We start from the raw sequence: 15,360 nt of genomic DNA, 5'->3' as shown, positions 1-15,360 counted from the left end.
AGGAGGGGGGGACGCAGCACGGAAGGTCACACGCGTGTGCACGCACACGCGCACGCATGCTCACACACGCACGCACACACGCATGCGCATGCTCGCACACGCATGCTTACACGCACGCACATGCACACACGTGCGCATGCTCTCTCGCACACACACGCATGCTCACACACGCGCACACACGCGCACGCGCACACACGTGCACACGCACACGCATGCTCACACACGCATGCACGCGCACACACACGCCACGCGAGCGTCTGGATGGGGAGCGGCGCGCTGGAGGCGCCGGTCTATAGCACACGTCTGCAAAGCAGCATGGAGTCCCACGGATACAGAACTTTTCCTGGAAACTTCCAGACACTACAAACGGGTGGGAGTCGCCCTGACAGGTTTGGTCAGTGGAGGGACAGGAGGGAATTGATCGGTGGGCCGCCTGCCCAGGGTGGAGGGATGGGCGTGAGCTTCGTGGGACCCGGCCAGCCCAGAGGAGAGCAGGTGTGGCGTTGCCCTTTTCCGGGGAAGAGATCCCGTCCACCCAGCAGGTAACTACTGGGCCAGGAAATCATGTGTTTGTACACAATTTCATAAATTTTGCAGTAGTCTGGGAGTTTGCAAATATAGGTCCAGCCATTCTACCAGTGTTGCACGCTCACCTGTCTAATCCGGAATGACCCTGGTTCAGGGGCTGTGTCACCGCCGTGATGTCCCCTCTCCCCAGGTCGTTCCCTTCTTGGGACATGTGTTGGGGGTCATTGGGTCCGCCGAGGCTTGGAGACATCAGGACATCCCGAGAACCCCAGTTCTTGATCCCAGTTGCAGAGGTGGGGTGGCTGTGCTGGGCCTGGACGTGGGAATGAGTGCCCTAGCCCTCAGCTCCCTTGGAGGAGGACAGACTGAGCCCCACCAAGCCTCACGGTGAGGGAGGTGTGTTCTGAGCTGTCTGCAAACAAAACTACTGTCTGTAGGCTATTGGTTGTTCCCCCTAGTGCACTCCACAACGCTAGGGTGGGGGTGCCATCACCCCTATTGTGCAGACGGGAGAGGGCAGCTTGGAGAACTGGCCCATGGCCACGTACCGGGTGGAAAGGCGAGGTGATGGGAACCTTAGGATTGGTCTCTGGGCTGGAGGGGTGGCCTCTCGTGGTCTGGAACCTGGCCCTGGGGTTGTCCCGGGCAGGGGGATAGTGTCCCGGGCTGCAGGTGCAGGATGAAATGGGAAGACGGGGTCTGGGCAGGGGTTGGTGGCTTTGTGTATCAAAGGAGAGCTCAGGCTGTTTGCTGCCTCGAGGAATGAGCTGACCTGGGTCTGCACGGCCACAAGACATCAAAGCACCATAAAATATAGAAAATGAAAGCAACAGCGTGATGAATACAGAAACCACGAGGAGTGGGCAGTTTGCAGAGCCTCATCGTTCCCCTGGCCCTGGAACCCCCTGGCCAGGCTGCTTCTCAGGCCCCGAGGTAAGGAAACCCTTTCTGCTTCGTCTCCTGGTTGCCTCAGCTTAGATTAAAGCTGGTGTCCTTCCAGTCTGACGGCCACACTGCTTTCTGGGGTCCCCTGTAATAGCCATGCCCTGAGCCCCCAGCCTGGGCCCGGCCTGTCTGCTCGTGTGTTCCTGGAGTCAGAGGGAGCAGGAGGAAACCCAGGGCCCTTTTCATGGTTGACTGGAGAGCATGGCTTGTCCTTCCCGGGCCTGACTTCCGCTCCCTAACCTGCTCACACGGGTGCCCTGGTGGGTGCTCGGGGGCGGGCATAGTGCCCTCCGTCTCCCCGCGCCTGGCTCTTTGAGCTTGTCAGTACACGTAGTCCGTCCTAGGTGTTTAGTGAGCATCTTCTGTGTGCTTGCTGCAGGGGGTCCCCCAGCGGGCCTGACAGGTGTCCCTGGAAGGCAGCTTCCCTACATTCTCGCTCCACACCGGCTCAATTCTTTGTACCCTCCCTCCACCTTGGGGTGGCTCACTCAGCTCTGTGGTCCCTCTGAGCAGAGGCTTCTTGGCCCAGGAGCACCTGGTGGCTCAGTCGTCAGGCATCTGCCTTCGGCTCAGGTCATGATCCCGGGTCCTGGGATCGAGTCCTGCATCGGGCTCCCTGATCAGGGGGGAGTCTGCTTCTCCCTCTGCCTCTGCAGCTCCCCCTGCTTGTGCTCGCTCTCACACGCACTCTCTCTCTCTCAAATGAATAAATGAAATGTTTTTTTGTTTTTTAAAAAAAGGCTTCTTGGCCCTGACAGCACCCACTTCTCCCCATCACCCAAACCAGCCACACGCTTCAGACCTCTTGCCCTCCTGGGTGCTGTCATCCCCACCCCCTGACCCCCACTTCTCCCCATCACCCAAACCAGCCACACACTTCAAACCTCTTGCCCTCCTGGGTGCTGTCATCCCCACCCCCTGACCCTTTGTTTAATGAAACCCCCGGCTTGGATGTGGCGCCCAGGGGGGCCCCGGGGCCTCTGCACACATCTGCCTCTGGGAGCTTCCCCGCGAGCCCTTCTGGTGTACCGGGTGAGAACAGGATTCAGCAGCCACGTGGATCCAGTCTGGATTCCACTTTGTCTCCTGTTGGCTGTGTGATTTGGGGCTGTCACCCCTCAGATTCTCAGGGGGTCCACTATGCAATGCAGATAACAGGATCTGCAGCAGTGTTGCCGCGAGGACTGAATGCAGCCGTGCATGGGGAGAGCAGCATGCCAAGTGGAAGCAGTCCCAGAGAGGGATTTGAGTAACCCCCAAATCCCATTCCCCAAATAAACAACGGGTTTCCAAATAAGCCTTGGGTCCAAGAAGAAATCGAGAGCGGAATTAGAAAGAATTTCAGATTGAACGAAATGAAAACCGAACACATCGAAATTTGTGGGATTCTGCTAAAGTAGCACTCAGAGGCGGACGTCCAGCCCAGAAGGCCTGTGTCACAGAGGAAGGGAACTGTGTCGATGAGCTGTCTCCCCTACAAAACCAGGCAGAAAAAGAACTAATTAAACCCCACTTAAGCAGAGGGGAGGATAGAATAAATGCCAGAGGAGAAATCAATGAAATAGAAAACAGAAAAACAGTAACAGAAAATCAATAAACCCAGTATGCTTCTTGGAGAGGGCCAGTAACGTTGATACACCTCCGGACTGATCAGGAGAACAGACAAAAGAGAAAAATGGCCAATTCCAGAGTCACAGACGCAAGGGGCAGGAGGAAACAGTTTGCTCATTGTGTTGATTGTGGTGATGGGCACTTATCAAACTTACCAAATACCCCCTGGGCCAAAGAAGAAACCAGAAGGGAAACACATCAAATTATACACTTTATTATGTGTGGTTACTACATATCTGTTATATCTCAATAAAGCTGTAAACAAAACCCAAAAGCATTTTTGGGAGAAATTTAGAAAGACCTAAATAAAAGGCAAGGGGCGGGGGGAAGGCAAGCAGAGGTATGGGAAGTCTCACAGAAGGTGGAGGTCAAGGCTTGCCCTGCAGGGTCCTGGGTCCCTGGTGACTCCTCGGACTCGGGGTTTGGCCCCTAAGAGGCAATACCTGCGAACGAGAAAACAGACACCCTCACGAAGCCTGAAACAAAGCTTGGAATCCTATCAATGCCTGATTGTATCAAGGAGTGGGCCCCTACCCTATTTGACTGACAGAATAAAAATGAATTGTCTCTGAATAGCAAAGACATCTCCCACAGCCTCAAGGTTTTCCATCAGGGTGATCATCATTTATCCCAAAACGATCAGGTGTGCCAGGAAACAGGGTCCCACGAACCAAGAATAAACAGTCGACATGAACCCACGGGTCATCGGATAAGAGAATAACTGCAATGAACCTTAAAACGTGATTAATATGTGCAAGAAAACAAATGGAAAAAAGGGAGAATTTCATCAGGGAATTGACGTCTAAAGAGAAAGTACCAGATGGATGTTTGAGAATTGAAATCATCAAATCAACAACCGAATAGATGGTTTTAACAGATTACAGAGAGCAGAAGAGGGGATTTTCGGAGTGGAGACTGGGTGAGCAGAAAATACCCAGGGGGAAGGGCGGAGGGCAAACAAGGAGTAAAGATAGAGAGCAGAGTGCCCGAGGCGTGTAGGACACAGCTAACGGAGCCTGGGTGTAGCTTGGAGTCTGGGTGTTGCTGCCGTCCCAGAAGCAGAGGGCTGACCCAGGACGGCGCAGAAGCAATATTTGAACGATAATGGCCAAGAATTAAAAAAAAAATGAAAGACAAAAACATAGATTCAAGGCACTCTGTGAATTTTAATTAGCATAAAGACAAAGAAAATACATGTAGGAACATCCTAATAAAACTGCTGAAAATCAAAATTTAAAAGCATGCAGGAAAAATTAGTACATTAACCTCAGGGTGCAACAGAAAGAGACAACGCAGAATTTTTCAACAGAAATGATGGGAGCGGGAAGACAATGGAAGGATGTCTTAAAAGTGCTGAATGGTAAGGACCACCAACCTTCAAATCCATATGGGGGGCTGGCTACTGCTGCTGGCCCCCCTCCCCCGGCCCGTGGCCCAGCGGCTCCCTGGCACTCCACCTGACCCCACACTGCGGGGACGCCCCCTGTGCCCTCTCACCGTCCCCCGCCTCAGGGCTGTGCATCCTGGGCCTGCGAGGTCTGCAGCCAGGCCCCAGAGGGTGGGCTCCCCTCCAGATGCCCCCCACTCCTCTCCCTGCTCCTAAGGGCTCCCTGCAGGAGGCCTCTCGGGGTCAGCGGGGCCCCTCTCTCTGGAGGCCCACTGCTCCCACTCCGGGGCTCCCGCCGATGGGGAGTCCCACTCCACGCTGGGGACGGCGTCCTCTCTGCAGGTGCTCAGGACAGGTGCTTCCCGGGCTCCGCGGCTGCCCCCTTGCGCTCGTCCCGATGCTCTGTCCCCTTAGCTTAGTGTCTGTGTGTCCTTGCGCGGGTGAGTATTTCCCTCCTGCGCCCGCCCCAGTGTGTCCCGTCCACACCGGCCCTCCCCTCCCAGGAGCCTGCAGTGCCCGGCGTGGCTGAGTCAGAGTGACTGCAACCTGACGGGAGACCTGAGCCACAGCCGCCCGCTAGGCTCTCCCGGATCCCTGGCCTGAGAAATGGTGCACGTGACAGATGTTTGTCGTTTTAAGCCGTCAAGCTTTGTGGTAATTTGTCAGGCAGCGACTAGTAATTAATATACCGCCTCGAGGGTGTGCATAGTCTACACTCCCAGATGCTCCCCTGGGGTCCTCGTGGGGAACGCCCACGTGCTGGGGGCCCGCAAACCCAAGCCTCACCCTCAACAGCCTCAGTTTCCTAAGCAAGAGAGGTGTACAAAATCCCCTCTGTGGTTTCAACCACTGACGACGCAGCAGTGGGAAAGACCGTCTCAGGTAAGTGAATCTCAGCTACACCGAGGAGAAAGAGGGGACACTTGTGGAAGGCTCTATGTGAGGCGATTTGTGTACATTTTGCAAACATTCAGAACCACTGCTTATGAGGAGTATAAAACCCGCTTGGGAAACTTAGCTACGCTCTTGCACTTGATTCCATCAGGCTCAGTCTTGTTTTGACTACCAGTGCTGAATGCTACTTGGAATTTATTTTTAGAGCAGTTGAGGTTGGGGCTCAATTTACCCTCTTCCTACTCTACCTGGAAGAGAATGCAATAGCACTGAAGGGCCTGTCTTTTCCTTAGTGGCTTGCGGCCCCTAAATTTTTGTGTGCAGTTGGGTTTGTTTGTGGACTGCTGGTTTTATCCCACTGTGTCCATTTGTTTGTCCCTGTACAAATGTCACGTGGTTTTAATGCCTGTAATTTGATATAATATTTTGATATACAAAAGGGCAATTTTCCTCTCCTTCCTTTTTTTTTTTTTATTTGAAAATTGTCTTGACTATGCTTGTGAATGATCTCTTCCAGATGACTTTGGGAATCAGCTTTTCAAGTTATTTGAAAATCTGGTTGACATTTTGATTGGGATTAAACCAACTTTACAAACAGACTCAGGAGCGGCTTATGCGTTTGCCACTTAGCTTCCAAGCGGGAAAGGGGCGTTTTCTGTTGGAGTTTGAGCTGCGGCCGAGTCCTACAGCAGAACTTCAGAGTGTTTAAAAACTGTGGTCCTGGGGCGCCTGGTTGGCTCGGTTGTTAAGCGTTTTCCTTCAGCTCAGGTCATGATCGCAGGGTCCTGTGATCAAGCCCTGCATCGGGCTCCCTGCTCCTTGGGAAGCCTGCTTCTCCCTCTCCCACTCCCCCTGCTTGTGTTCCCTCTCTCGCTGTGTCTCTCTGTCAAATAAATAAATAAAAATCTTAAAAAAAAAAAAAAACCCACAAAAACTGTGGTCCTGGGGCGCCTGGGTGGCTCAGTCGTTAAGCGTCTGCCTTCAGCTCAGGTCATGGTCTCAGGGTCCTGGGATCGAGCCCCGCATCGGGCTCCCTGCTCCGCGGGAAGCCTGCTTCTCCCTCTCCCACTCCCCCTGCTTGTGTTCCCTCTCTCGCTGTGTCTCTCTGTCAAATAAATAAAATCTTTTTAAAAAATTAAAAAAAAGTAAAAACTGTGGTCCTATTCTCAGGGACGCATGGGTGTTGGTGGGTGTTGCGGTGACTGCGAATGGCCCCTGCAGATATTTGCGGGCGTGCGTGGGTGGGGGGCACGGAAACGTCACTGTCAAAGGTAACATAGTTGCACACGTAACTGTCAGGAAGTGGGGACTTCTGCGGGGACACGACAGGGGCCGGGGGGCGCAGGCGGCCGGGCACCGTCAGGCGGAAGCCGGGGAGCCGGGGCGAACCGCGAGGCGGGCCTGCAAGCTCCGGGGAAGGGGCGGGCGCCCGGGCCGGGGCCTCGGCTCTCCACCAGCGCCGCGGGGCCAGCCCCAGACCTGCCCAGGCCCCGCCCACCGTCCTGGCCCCGCCCACGATTCCGGGTCCCGTCTCAGGCGGCGCTCCCCACCCAAAGCCCCGCCCACCCCGTGGCCCCGCCCGGCGCTCCCCACCGAAGCCCCGCCCACAGCCCGGCCCCGCCCGCTGCCGACGCCTGCGCGCGGCCAGTGAGGCCTACTGGTTAGTGGTTCTGAGGTCCGGTAGTGGCGTCCGTGTGCGGAGGTTGCGGGTTCGAGTCCTCGCGGCCGCGCCGCAGCCCCTGTGGCCGTCCCCGACGCGCGGGCGCCACCGTTAAGGGCGGTGCGGCCGCGGCGTGCGCGGCGAATCTGCCGCTGCGAATCGGCGGGCTCGGCGGCGGCGGCGGCCTCGCGAGAGTCGGGCGGGCGGACGCGCGGGCGGCGGACCGGGGCCGGGCCGGGCCGGGGCCGGCGGGCGGAGGAGCCCGCGCGGGAGCCGCCGGCATGACGGGCCGCGTGTGCCGCGGCTGCGGCGGCACGGACATCGAGCTGGACTCGGCGCGCGGCGACGCCGTGTGCACCGGCTGCGGCTCGGTGCTCGAGGACAACATCATCGTGTCCGAGGTGCAGTTCGTGGAGAACAGCGGCGGCGGCTCGTCGGCCGTGGGCCAGTTCGTGTCGCTGGACGGTGGGTCCGCGCGGGGGCCGGCGGCGGACGCGGGGGACGCGGGAGTGGGGGTCCCGGGGCGCGGCTCGCCTGGGAGGCCGGGTGGTCCCCGCGCCGAGCGCTGGGGCGGGCGGCCGGCCGCTGGACTGGTAGCGGGATTTGCAAGGAGAGGGGAAGCAGGCTGGCCGGCCGTCCTGGCGCTAGACCTCCGGCAGAACGGGCGTCGCTGGGGCACAGCGCGGGGGCCGCCGCGCAGCGAGCACGAAGAGAAGTCCTGTAGCCCCGGGCCCTGGAGCGGGCTCTTTGTGCCGCCCTGTCCCCAGCCGCGCGGCGCGCACGGTGCGCTCTGGGTCCGCACCCCGGGGCACTGGCGTCTCCCCTCTGCCCGCTGCTGGCGACTTGGCCCAGGGTGGCCCTGGCGTCGGTCCTTGGGTCCTGTTGTGGCCGGGTCGTGCCCCTCCCGAGGATGGAGGGTGAGATGCGGGAGGCGCCCTGGACGGGGTCGCCCTGTGGCGGCAGGGACGGCGCGCTGCTGCAGGCATGGCCGGCTCGGGCGGTCCCCGACTTCACCTCTCCGGCCGTGCGCCTGGGCTGCACACTGCGCGCCGGCCAGGGCCGCTCTGGAAACCGCGTCTGCAGCTGTCCGTGGCTGCTGTGACCGCGCGGCTGGTTTCTGTCGCCCGCTTCCTGCCGGGTCGCTCAACTTATTATTAGCTGTGGGAGGTTTTGAAATAGGTTTCTGGGGATTTTCTATTTAGACAGTCATGTTGTTTATAAATAAGGTCTGTTTTATTTCTTCCTTTTGTTTCTTTTCTTGCCTCGCAGCAGACGTGCTTGCCTTGTTCCCAGTCTTCCGGAAGCATTGTCTTCCCGCTGAGTGTCCTCGTTAGTTACAGGCTCTTGGTCCATAAAGTTGAGGAAGTTCCCTTTCTGCTCCTAGTTTGTTGAGTTTTTATCATGAGTGGCTGTTGAATTTTGTAAAAGGCTTTTTCTCTATCAACTGACACAATCATGGTGTTCTTCTTTCGTCTGTGTGGCTGATTTTTAAATGTTGAGCCTGCCTTTCCTTCTGGGGTAGACCCACTGGACGGTGGAGTATTACTCTTGTGTGTGGCTGGGTTAAATGTGCTAACACTTGCTGGAGGACGCTTCTGTGGAGGGTGGGCGTGCCTTTGGTGTGATACGGAGGTGCTGCATCTCATGGAAGGAGTCGGAAATGCTCCCTTCCCTTATTTATTCATTTATTTTTTGGAAGAGACTGTGTAGGATTGGTGTTATTTCTTCCTTGAATCTTTGGTGGAATTCACCAGTGTAGCCATCTGGGCCTAGAGGTTTTTTTTCCCAGAAGGTTTTTAACTAGATTCAGTATCTTTAATAGTTGTAGGTTATTGTGATATTTTAGGTTACCCTTTTCCCCGTGGGTGAAGTTGTGGTTTTGAGGATTTGGTCCATTTGATCTAAGCTGCTGGGCTTATGCGTGCAGAGCTGTTGGTACCCTTCCTTTACCCTTTTGATGTCTGCAAGGTCTCTAGTGATGCCCTGTTTTCCCGTCACACTCTTCCTTTCACATCTTCGCTCTTCTTCCCTCTGTCTCTCTTGCTGGAAGTTTATCACTTTAGTTGATCTTAGCAAAGATCCGGCCTTGGGTCTGGTTGGCCTCTCTCTCCCCATCATCTCTGGTGCAGGGCACACGTCTTCGTGCTCTTCTGGGGCAACTTCTTGGGCTGCCGGGGTGGAGGCTCCACAGTGCTGTGTTGTGGGTTTGTCAACGTGGCCAAACTGTCCCTTGAGTCACTGGAAAGAGAGTAAGGACAGGAAGAACAGATGGTTGTAGGAGCCAAGGCTTAGGGTTTCCCGTGGAAAGGCGCTGTGCTGAGTGCACCCCTCACCTGATGACCGCCTGCCCCCACTGCAGTTGGGGAAGCAGGTTGCAGAGGAGAGGGACACCCCGAGAATCCTGGACGTGAGCGATGTGCTCCCACCTGTGTGCAGTGAAGTCGATCACAGGGCCAGGTGCGGTGGGAAGGCGTGATTTCACGGGTGTGAAGACCCTTCCCCAGCCCAGCCTGGCTCTGTCCTATGGGCTTGTTCCCTGGAGGGCCTGCGGGGAAGTGCTGCAGACGTGCGGTGGGTTCTTAGCCTCCAGCCTGGGGGGCCTCCGTCGGCCGCCTGCTCCCTGCTCCCTCCCCGGCATCAGGGCAGTGCTCACACGGGCTGTTGACTTGGGTTACTCCAGCGCCCCTGGCAGAGGCGCATGCCAGCTGGCTCTTCTCGGGTCCTCCTTCACTCCAGCCTCGCCCTGAAAGCTGAGCTTGCTCCCTCAGCTGCCCTCATCTGGGGCCCATGGTCACCATCTTTCCAAAGCATTCTTTCTTGTTCCTTGAGAACTGCGTATGGACAGTTAGCTTAGGGGTGTACTTGCGACTCTGTAAATGAGATGCCGGGGCCGTGTGGCCAGAGGCCCTGCCTCTGTGGGCTCCTGACCGTCCAGGGGTCTTCCCTGGTGAGCACCCATTGTGCGCCAGGCCTGGCCTTTAGGGCCAAGGAGCTCTGGTCCCCGATTCCCTGGAAGATGTTCTCGGACCAGCAAAGTGTGAGGCTGGCATCCAGTGGTGGTGGCGTGAGTGGTCCTGGGGACATCCTGGCCGTGGAAGGCCATGGAAGGCAGCCAGCCGAGAGGAGGGATGGGTGTGTGATTTCGGCACGCAGCTTGGTGTGGCCAGAATGGCAAGTCAGTGGGCAAAGCTGGACTGGCTGGGGCCCTAGTGGGCCCTGAGGAAGGATCCTGCCACTCCCCTAGGGAGGGGCTCACCCAAGTGTGGTGGGGGCTGGAGAGCAGGGTTTCCCAGCAGGGTACGCGTGAGTGTCTTGTGCCATGTGTCCACCCTGAGGGCCTCAGAGCCAGCAGCTCTTCCCCTGGGCGTCCCCTCTGCCGTCGATGGTGCCGACCCCCCTGTGGGCCTCCCCCTGGAGTTGTCGGCACAGCTCCCATGACACGCAGCCTGGAGGCAGAGGGAGCTCCGGCACCAGGCAGCCTGTGGTTCCTGCTCCCCTGGGGTCCTCCCCCCTCTCTGCCGGGGAGCACTTGCCATGGTTTCCATAATCACAGCTTGTCATGGCTGCAGATTGGCCTTTTAAGTGAAGACGTCTGTGAGCGCTGGTGTCGTCACAGGGAGTGGTGAAGTACTTGCCACACGTTTGTGTGGGATGAGCTCTCCCCAGCCATAAAACAGTGAGAAAGGTTTGCGGCCCCCAGCCCCGGACGGGCGGGGAGGGCCCCCAGGAGGGGGAGCCGCTCTTGCTTGCTCAAGAATGGTGGGACCTGCACCACCTGCCTAGCCTGTGCCGTGCCCTTGGGGGCTCTCCCAGGCACAGCCCCTGTGTCCTAGGCCTCTGAGCACAGGATGGTGTCCTGGCCGAGCTCTGGTCCCAGCGGTGGAAGATTCTGCAGCTCTGCTGCTGTCCTGGGGCCCCTCAAAGCCCCAGTGAGTTCCTGGCCAGAGGGCCTGTTCTCAGGAAATGTGGGCTGGACTCTGTGCCAGGGGCACAGGGTGAGACAGGGCTGCTCTCTCTAAGATGTCATTTGCAGCTTTTTTCATCTACCACGCCCCATGCTGCATGGTTTCCAAAATCAGAATTGTAATCCCCACGAAAGAGGCTCTTTGGGAGCTGCGCCGGGTGGAAAGGGGTCTCCGGTGCTGCCCCGCTTAGCTCCCTGTGTCACGGCAGATCCGTGTTCCACAGCACTCGCCGTGGCCTGGGCCGGGGTCTCTCGGGAGCCCCAGAGGGGCTTGTGTCCATGTGGGGGCTCCGGCTGCAGGACCTCTCTGGAGGAGGGCCTGCACGGCAGCGACAGAGACCCTCCCTTTAAGTCAGATTCGTAGGACTCCTTGAAGGTCGTGCTTGCCCATGTTGGGGGAGCTTGTGGGTGAAACGGGGGACAGATGTGTGCAGGGCCTTCCTGGGGTGCCGAGGCCCCTCAGCCCGGCCTCCCTCTCCCTGGTGCTGAGGTGTTGGTGTTGCTGGCTTTGGTCCCCGTGCTCACAGTGGCCAGGCTTGCGGCGGCCCCTCGGGGTCCAGGGTCTGCTGTCCCGGGTCTGCTGCCGGCGGCTGGCGGCGCTGGGCCAGGCATCGGGCCCTCCGCCGCCGGCCACGAGGGGGCGCTCTTGGCCTGGTCGTAGTCCACCCTTAGTCCAGCTTGTTGTGGTTTTTTTGTTGCAGGAGCTCGTCACGGGAAGTTTCTAATGTTTTTAGAAGTTGAGGGGATAGTGTGAAGGGGGTCTGAAGGCCAAGAACATCCTCCGTTGGCAGTGGTCATTCAGCTTTCCTTCATGCTTCAGGAGACGTTGGCCTCCTGGTCTTACGGGGCCCTTTTTAGGCTCTCCACATGTGCATTCCAGATTTTCTCTCTTGTAACCAAACCCCGGTGGGTGGTGTTTGCTGAGTAACAGAATCTGCCTCAGTTTGGCAAAAGCCGGCTTGGACCCCAGCCCCCTGCTGCAGAGAACTGAGTCTATGAGGGGACAGGGTCCCAGTGTCTCCTGGGGGCCCCTGATGCCCTGAGGCTATGCACAGGGAGCTCAGAGAGCACGGGGCAGGTGTGCGCACGCGTGTGTGTGTGCGTGTGAACGGGGGTCAGGAGATCGTCCCCAGGGTCGGAGCCGCCCCAGGAAGGGTGGCTGGGTCCACCTTAGGGAGAGGCAGGGAAGGACAGCACAGGAACAGGAAGTAGAAGTCTTGGAAGTTCAGCGAGGGGGGTGGGGGTCCTGGGGGGGTGACCTCTGGCAGCTTTGCGAGATCTCGAGGAATAAGGAGATTGCATTTAATACTCAACCAGAACGAAGTTCCATTCTTCTTCATTTTCTTCTTTAGATATTTTATTTGAGGGCAAGAGAGCACAAGCAGGGGGAGGGACAGAGGCAGAGGGAGAAGCAGGCTCCCCGCCGAGCAGGGAGCCCGATGCGGGGCTCGATCCCAGGATCCCGGGATCATGACCTGAGCCGAAGGCAGACACTTAACTGACTGAGCCACCCAGGCGCCCCCATTATCCTTTTTCTAATGCAGTAGTCCAATTATTTATTAAAAGTACGGATCCATTTTAATTAAGACAACATGGCAGTTTTTCTCTTTTCCTAAATTAAAAGTTGGGGGCTGCTGGCTAAGCCTAAATATGCTAAGATGTGGCTGTCATGGTCAGGTGCTATGAGTGAGTGGGCCTTCCTCAGTGGTTCTTGTGTGAAAAGATTGCAAATGTAAAGATCCTCAAGTTGTAAAAAGCTACCGCCACCAAAACTGGAGGGTCGGAGACGCAGAGCCCTGATCTCAGCCCAGCGCGCCTGTGCCGGGCTCTACGGAGCTGCCAGGTGGCACGCTGGTGATTTTGGAAGCCCCTTGGTGCCCGTCCAGGTGGATGAATCTCCTCTGGGCCCTGCAGCTCTCCAGCCCCCAGCATGCCCTGCCTGACCCTCTCCAGCCCCTTGAGGACACGCTGCTGGCGCCTCTCCCTCCCCATGCTCTGTGACCAGCTCTCGAGGACATGAAGTCTGCGGCGGTGGCTGGTTGGGGCAGCAGTAGAAACCAGCCGTCCCGGTGACAGCAAATCCGTCCCCGGCTGGTGAGTGACACCTGTCCTGGGCACCGCGCTCTACCGGAGGAGGCCACCGGGCTGGTCCTGAGGCCACGGTAACCACGGTAACCATGGAGGAGGCAGCAGAGGATGCTGCCCAGCTGGGGCCTCGGCCCTCCCAGGCCCCTCTGCTCTGCCGCCGTGGTGCGAGGTCTGGGTGCTGGGCCCCCCGGGCAGCCGGCTCCCGGCTCTGCGCCCGGCCCTGCTCCCAGCCAGCCCACCGCAGCCCGTGGCCCAGCGGCTGCCCAGCGGCTGTCCACCAGTTGCTCTTTTCCACGTTCTCTTGGCTTATCTTACTTCCTTTAGTTGCCGGCTGAACTTGGGAACCATTTTGCTGAGATGTTTAAGGAATATCGTGAGTGTTGGTTTGGGATTTGCTGGAGGTTGTGCTTGTTCTGCGCTGTCTGTGCTGCCGGCCGCCCGTGGGTGACACTGAGGTGCCCGCTGGCCCCGGACGTGGGCCATGTGCTTTCCCTGGGGGCCTGTTCCCAGACGTGGTCTGGGTTCCTATTTCATTGTCGCACGGGTCCCGGTCCGTCCTGCAGGCCTGACGTCCTGTGGCTGAGGCTGTGGGGGTGCCCCCTGACTGCACAAGCCTCTAATCCTTTGGTGCCCTTGCTCACAAACACACTGGCCCGTGGGATGGGCGGCACTTCCCAGCTCCGCTGCCTTTTCTGGGCCACCTGAGCATTCTTTGGCTTCAGTGGTGGGGCTTGTGAGCCCGGCAAGCAATCCAGACGTCCACCTGGCTGTTTTCGAAGGGTAACAGGGCAGAAGTCTCAGTCCCAGTGCCTTGCAGAGCAGAGTGCATGGCACTTCCTGGGGCATCTCAGCACTGGTGGGAGATCCAAGGCAGAGCGCCTGCAGGTCTGGCTGTGACCTCCCTTGGGGACAGGGCTCCCTAGGCTGCTGTTCTGTGGGTGGGCAGCACACAGGTGGCTGGAGGTGTGAGTGCGTCCTGTAGGCCAGCTGGCTCACAGGCTCTGGGCCACAGAGCCCACGGTCCTGTGGGCGGCGGGACAGGTGCCATTGACCAGCGGGCACCGTGCAGGTGTAACTCCTGTGCCTGGGCTGGGCCCGGGCATGCAGAGGGCCCCTGGGGATGCTGTAGTTTGCAGGTGAGCTGTGCTCTCTCTGGCTGCCACGCGGCAGTGTGAACTCTGGTACGCGGTTAGAGAGGCGTCACGTGCACTGGCATGCCAGAGGGAGGGGAGGTTTGCCGGTTGCTAAGAATGGCAGGGGGAGGCCCCAATTCTCCAGCCATGAACGCCGATTCCACTGTATCCATGCTTCAGATGCACCCCAGGCGGTGAAGGTCTGCTGGTATGGCTCTTTCCTGCCAAGTTTTGACTAATCAGTCTAATTTGTTTTTCTAGGTGCCGGCAAAACCCCAACCCTGGGCGGCGGCTTCCATGTGAACCTGGGAAAGGAGTCAAGAGCACAGACCCTGCAGAACGGTATTCCCCATGGTGGGGGCTCTGGATGAGGGCAACTTTTGGGGGTGAAGGGCAAGAACGGGCGGCCTGCAGTGACCCCTGGCTAGCATTTTCCGAACCGTGTTGAACAGGAGTGTCTTACTCCTGACTTCTGCGGAGAGCGTCCGGTCTCGCACCATTAAGGAGGACGTTGGCTGTGGTCAGCTCAGGCAGGAACATGTTCTGCCAGCCCCTCTCAGACGTTTGCATGAGGCCACTCTCAGGAATGTCAGGCCCTGGAAGAGTCCTCCCGATGCGCTGCATCCCCTAGCTCTGTGGTCTTTATGGTGGACCTCGGAGATGCTGCGGGTTCCGTCCAGACCACTGCAGTAAAGCGAGTCTTGCGGTAAAGTGAGTCACATGGACTGTTTGGTTTCCCAGAGCATTCCAAAATTATGTTTACACCACATTGTCTCTTACATGTGCAATAGCATCGTGTCTAAAAAGTCAGTGTTCATAGCTTAATGAAAAATGCCGCATTGCTAACCGCGCTCACGGTCATCCGAGCTCCCGGCCAGGCACGGCCTGGCTGCAGGAGGAGGGTCTGGCCCCCACGGTGCCGGCCGCTGACTGGGCAGGGGGGTGGGGGCTGGAGGCTGGGGTGCCCGCGGCAATTTCTTAAAATAAGACAAGGATGTTTGCCGCACCGATGGGCTCTTCCTTCCACGAACGGTTTCTCTGTGGCAGGCGATGCTGTGCGACAGCATTTTACCCACAGGAGAACTTCTTCCAAAATGGGAGTCGGTCCTCTCAAACCTGCTGCTGCGAGATGGAGGCAGTTTTTGGGAGA

The 15,360-nt window shown here is 58.1% G+C and overlaps 1 protein-coding gene and 1 long non-coding RNA gene across 4 annotated transcripts in view; both read left to right on the top strand.

Annotated features, from left to right (window-relative positions):
* Window positions 1-3,318: 3,318 nt before the first annotated feature.
* LOC118549297 (uncharacterized) lies at window positions 3,319-6,481 on the top strand. Its single transcript, XR_004924025.2, has 3 exons — window positions 3,319-4,003; window positions 4,394-4,444; window positions 5,883-6,481. It is a non-coding gene; the product is annotated as an uncharacterized LOC118549297 (long non-coding RNA).
* Window positions 6,482-7,042: 561 nt separating this feature from the next.
* The window catches only part of BRF1 (BRF1 general transcription factor IIIB subunit), a 57,925-nt gene continuing 49,607 nt past the window's right edge, over window positions 7,043-15,360 (top strand). Inside the window, exons 1-2 of one of the 3 annotated variants that reach the window (XR_013440857.1) lie at window positions 7,043-7,490; window positions 14,472-14,552. Coding sequence is in view for 1 of the 3 variants with exons in the window: in XM_036113508.2 (XP_035969401.2) it covers window positions 7,307-7,490; window positions 14,472-14,552 (265 nt within the window). In the remaining 2 variants the exon portion in view is untranslated. Of the gene's footprint in view, window positions 7,491-14,471; window positions 14,553-15,360 lie in introns of those variants that run through there. The other 2 variants (XM_036113508.2, XM_036113519.2) reach the window with 2 other exon arrangements.

The sequence above is a fragment of the Halichoerus grypus genome, chromosome 8, assembly GCF_964656455.1.
Source record: "Halichoerus grypus chromosome 8, mHalGry1.hap1.1, whole genome shotgun sequence".
Lineage (NCBI taxonomy): Eukaryota > Metazoa > Chordata > Mammalia > Carnivora > Phocidae > Halichoerus > Halichoerus grypus.
This window is presented reverse-complemented; position numbering and strand designations above follow the sequence as displayed.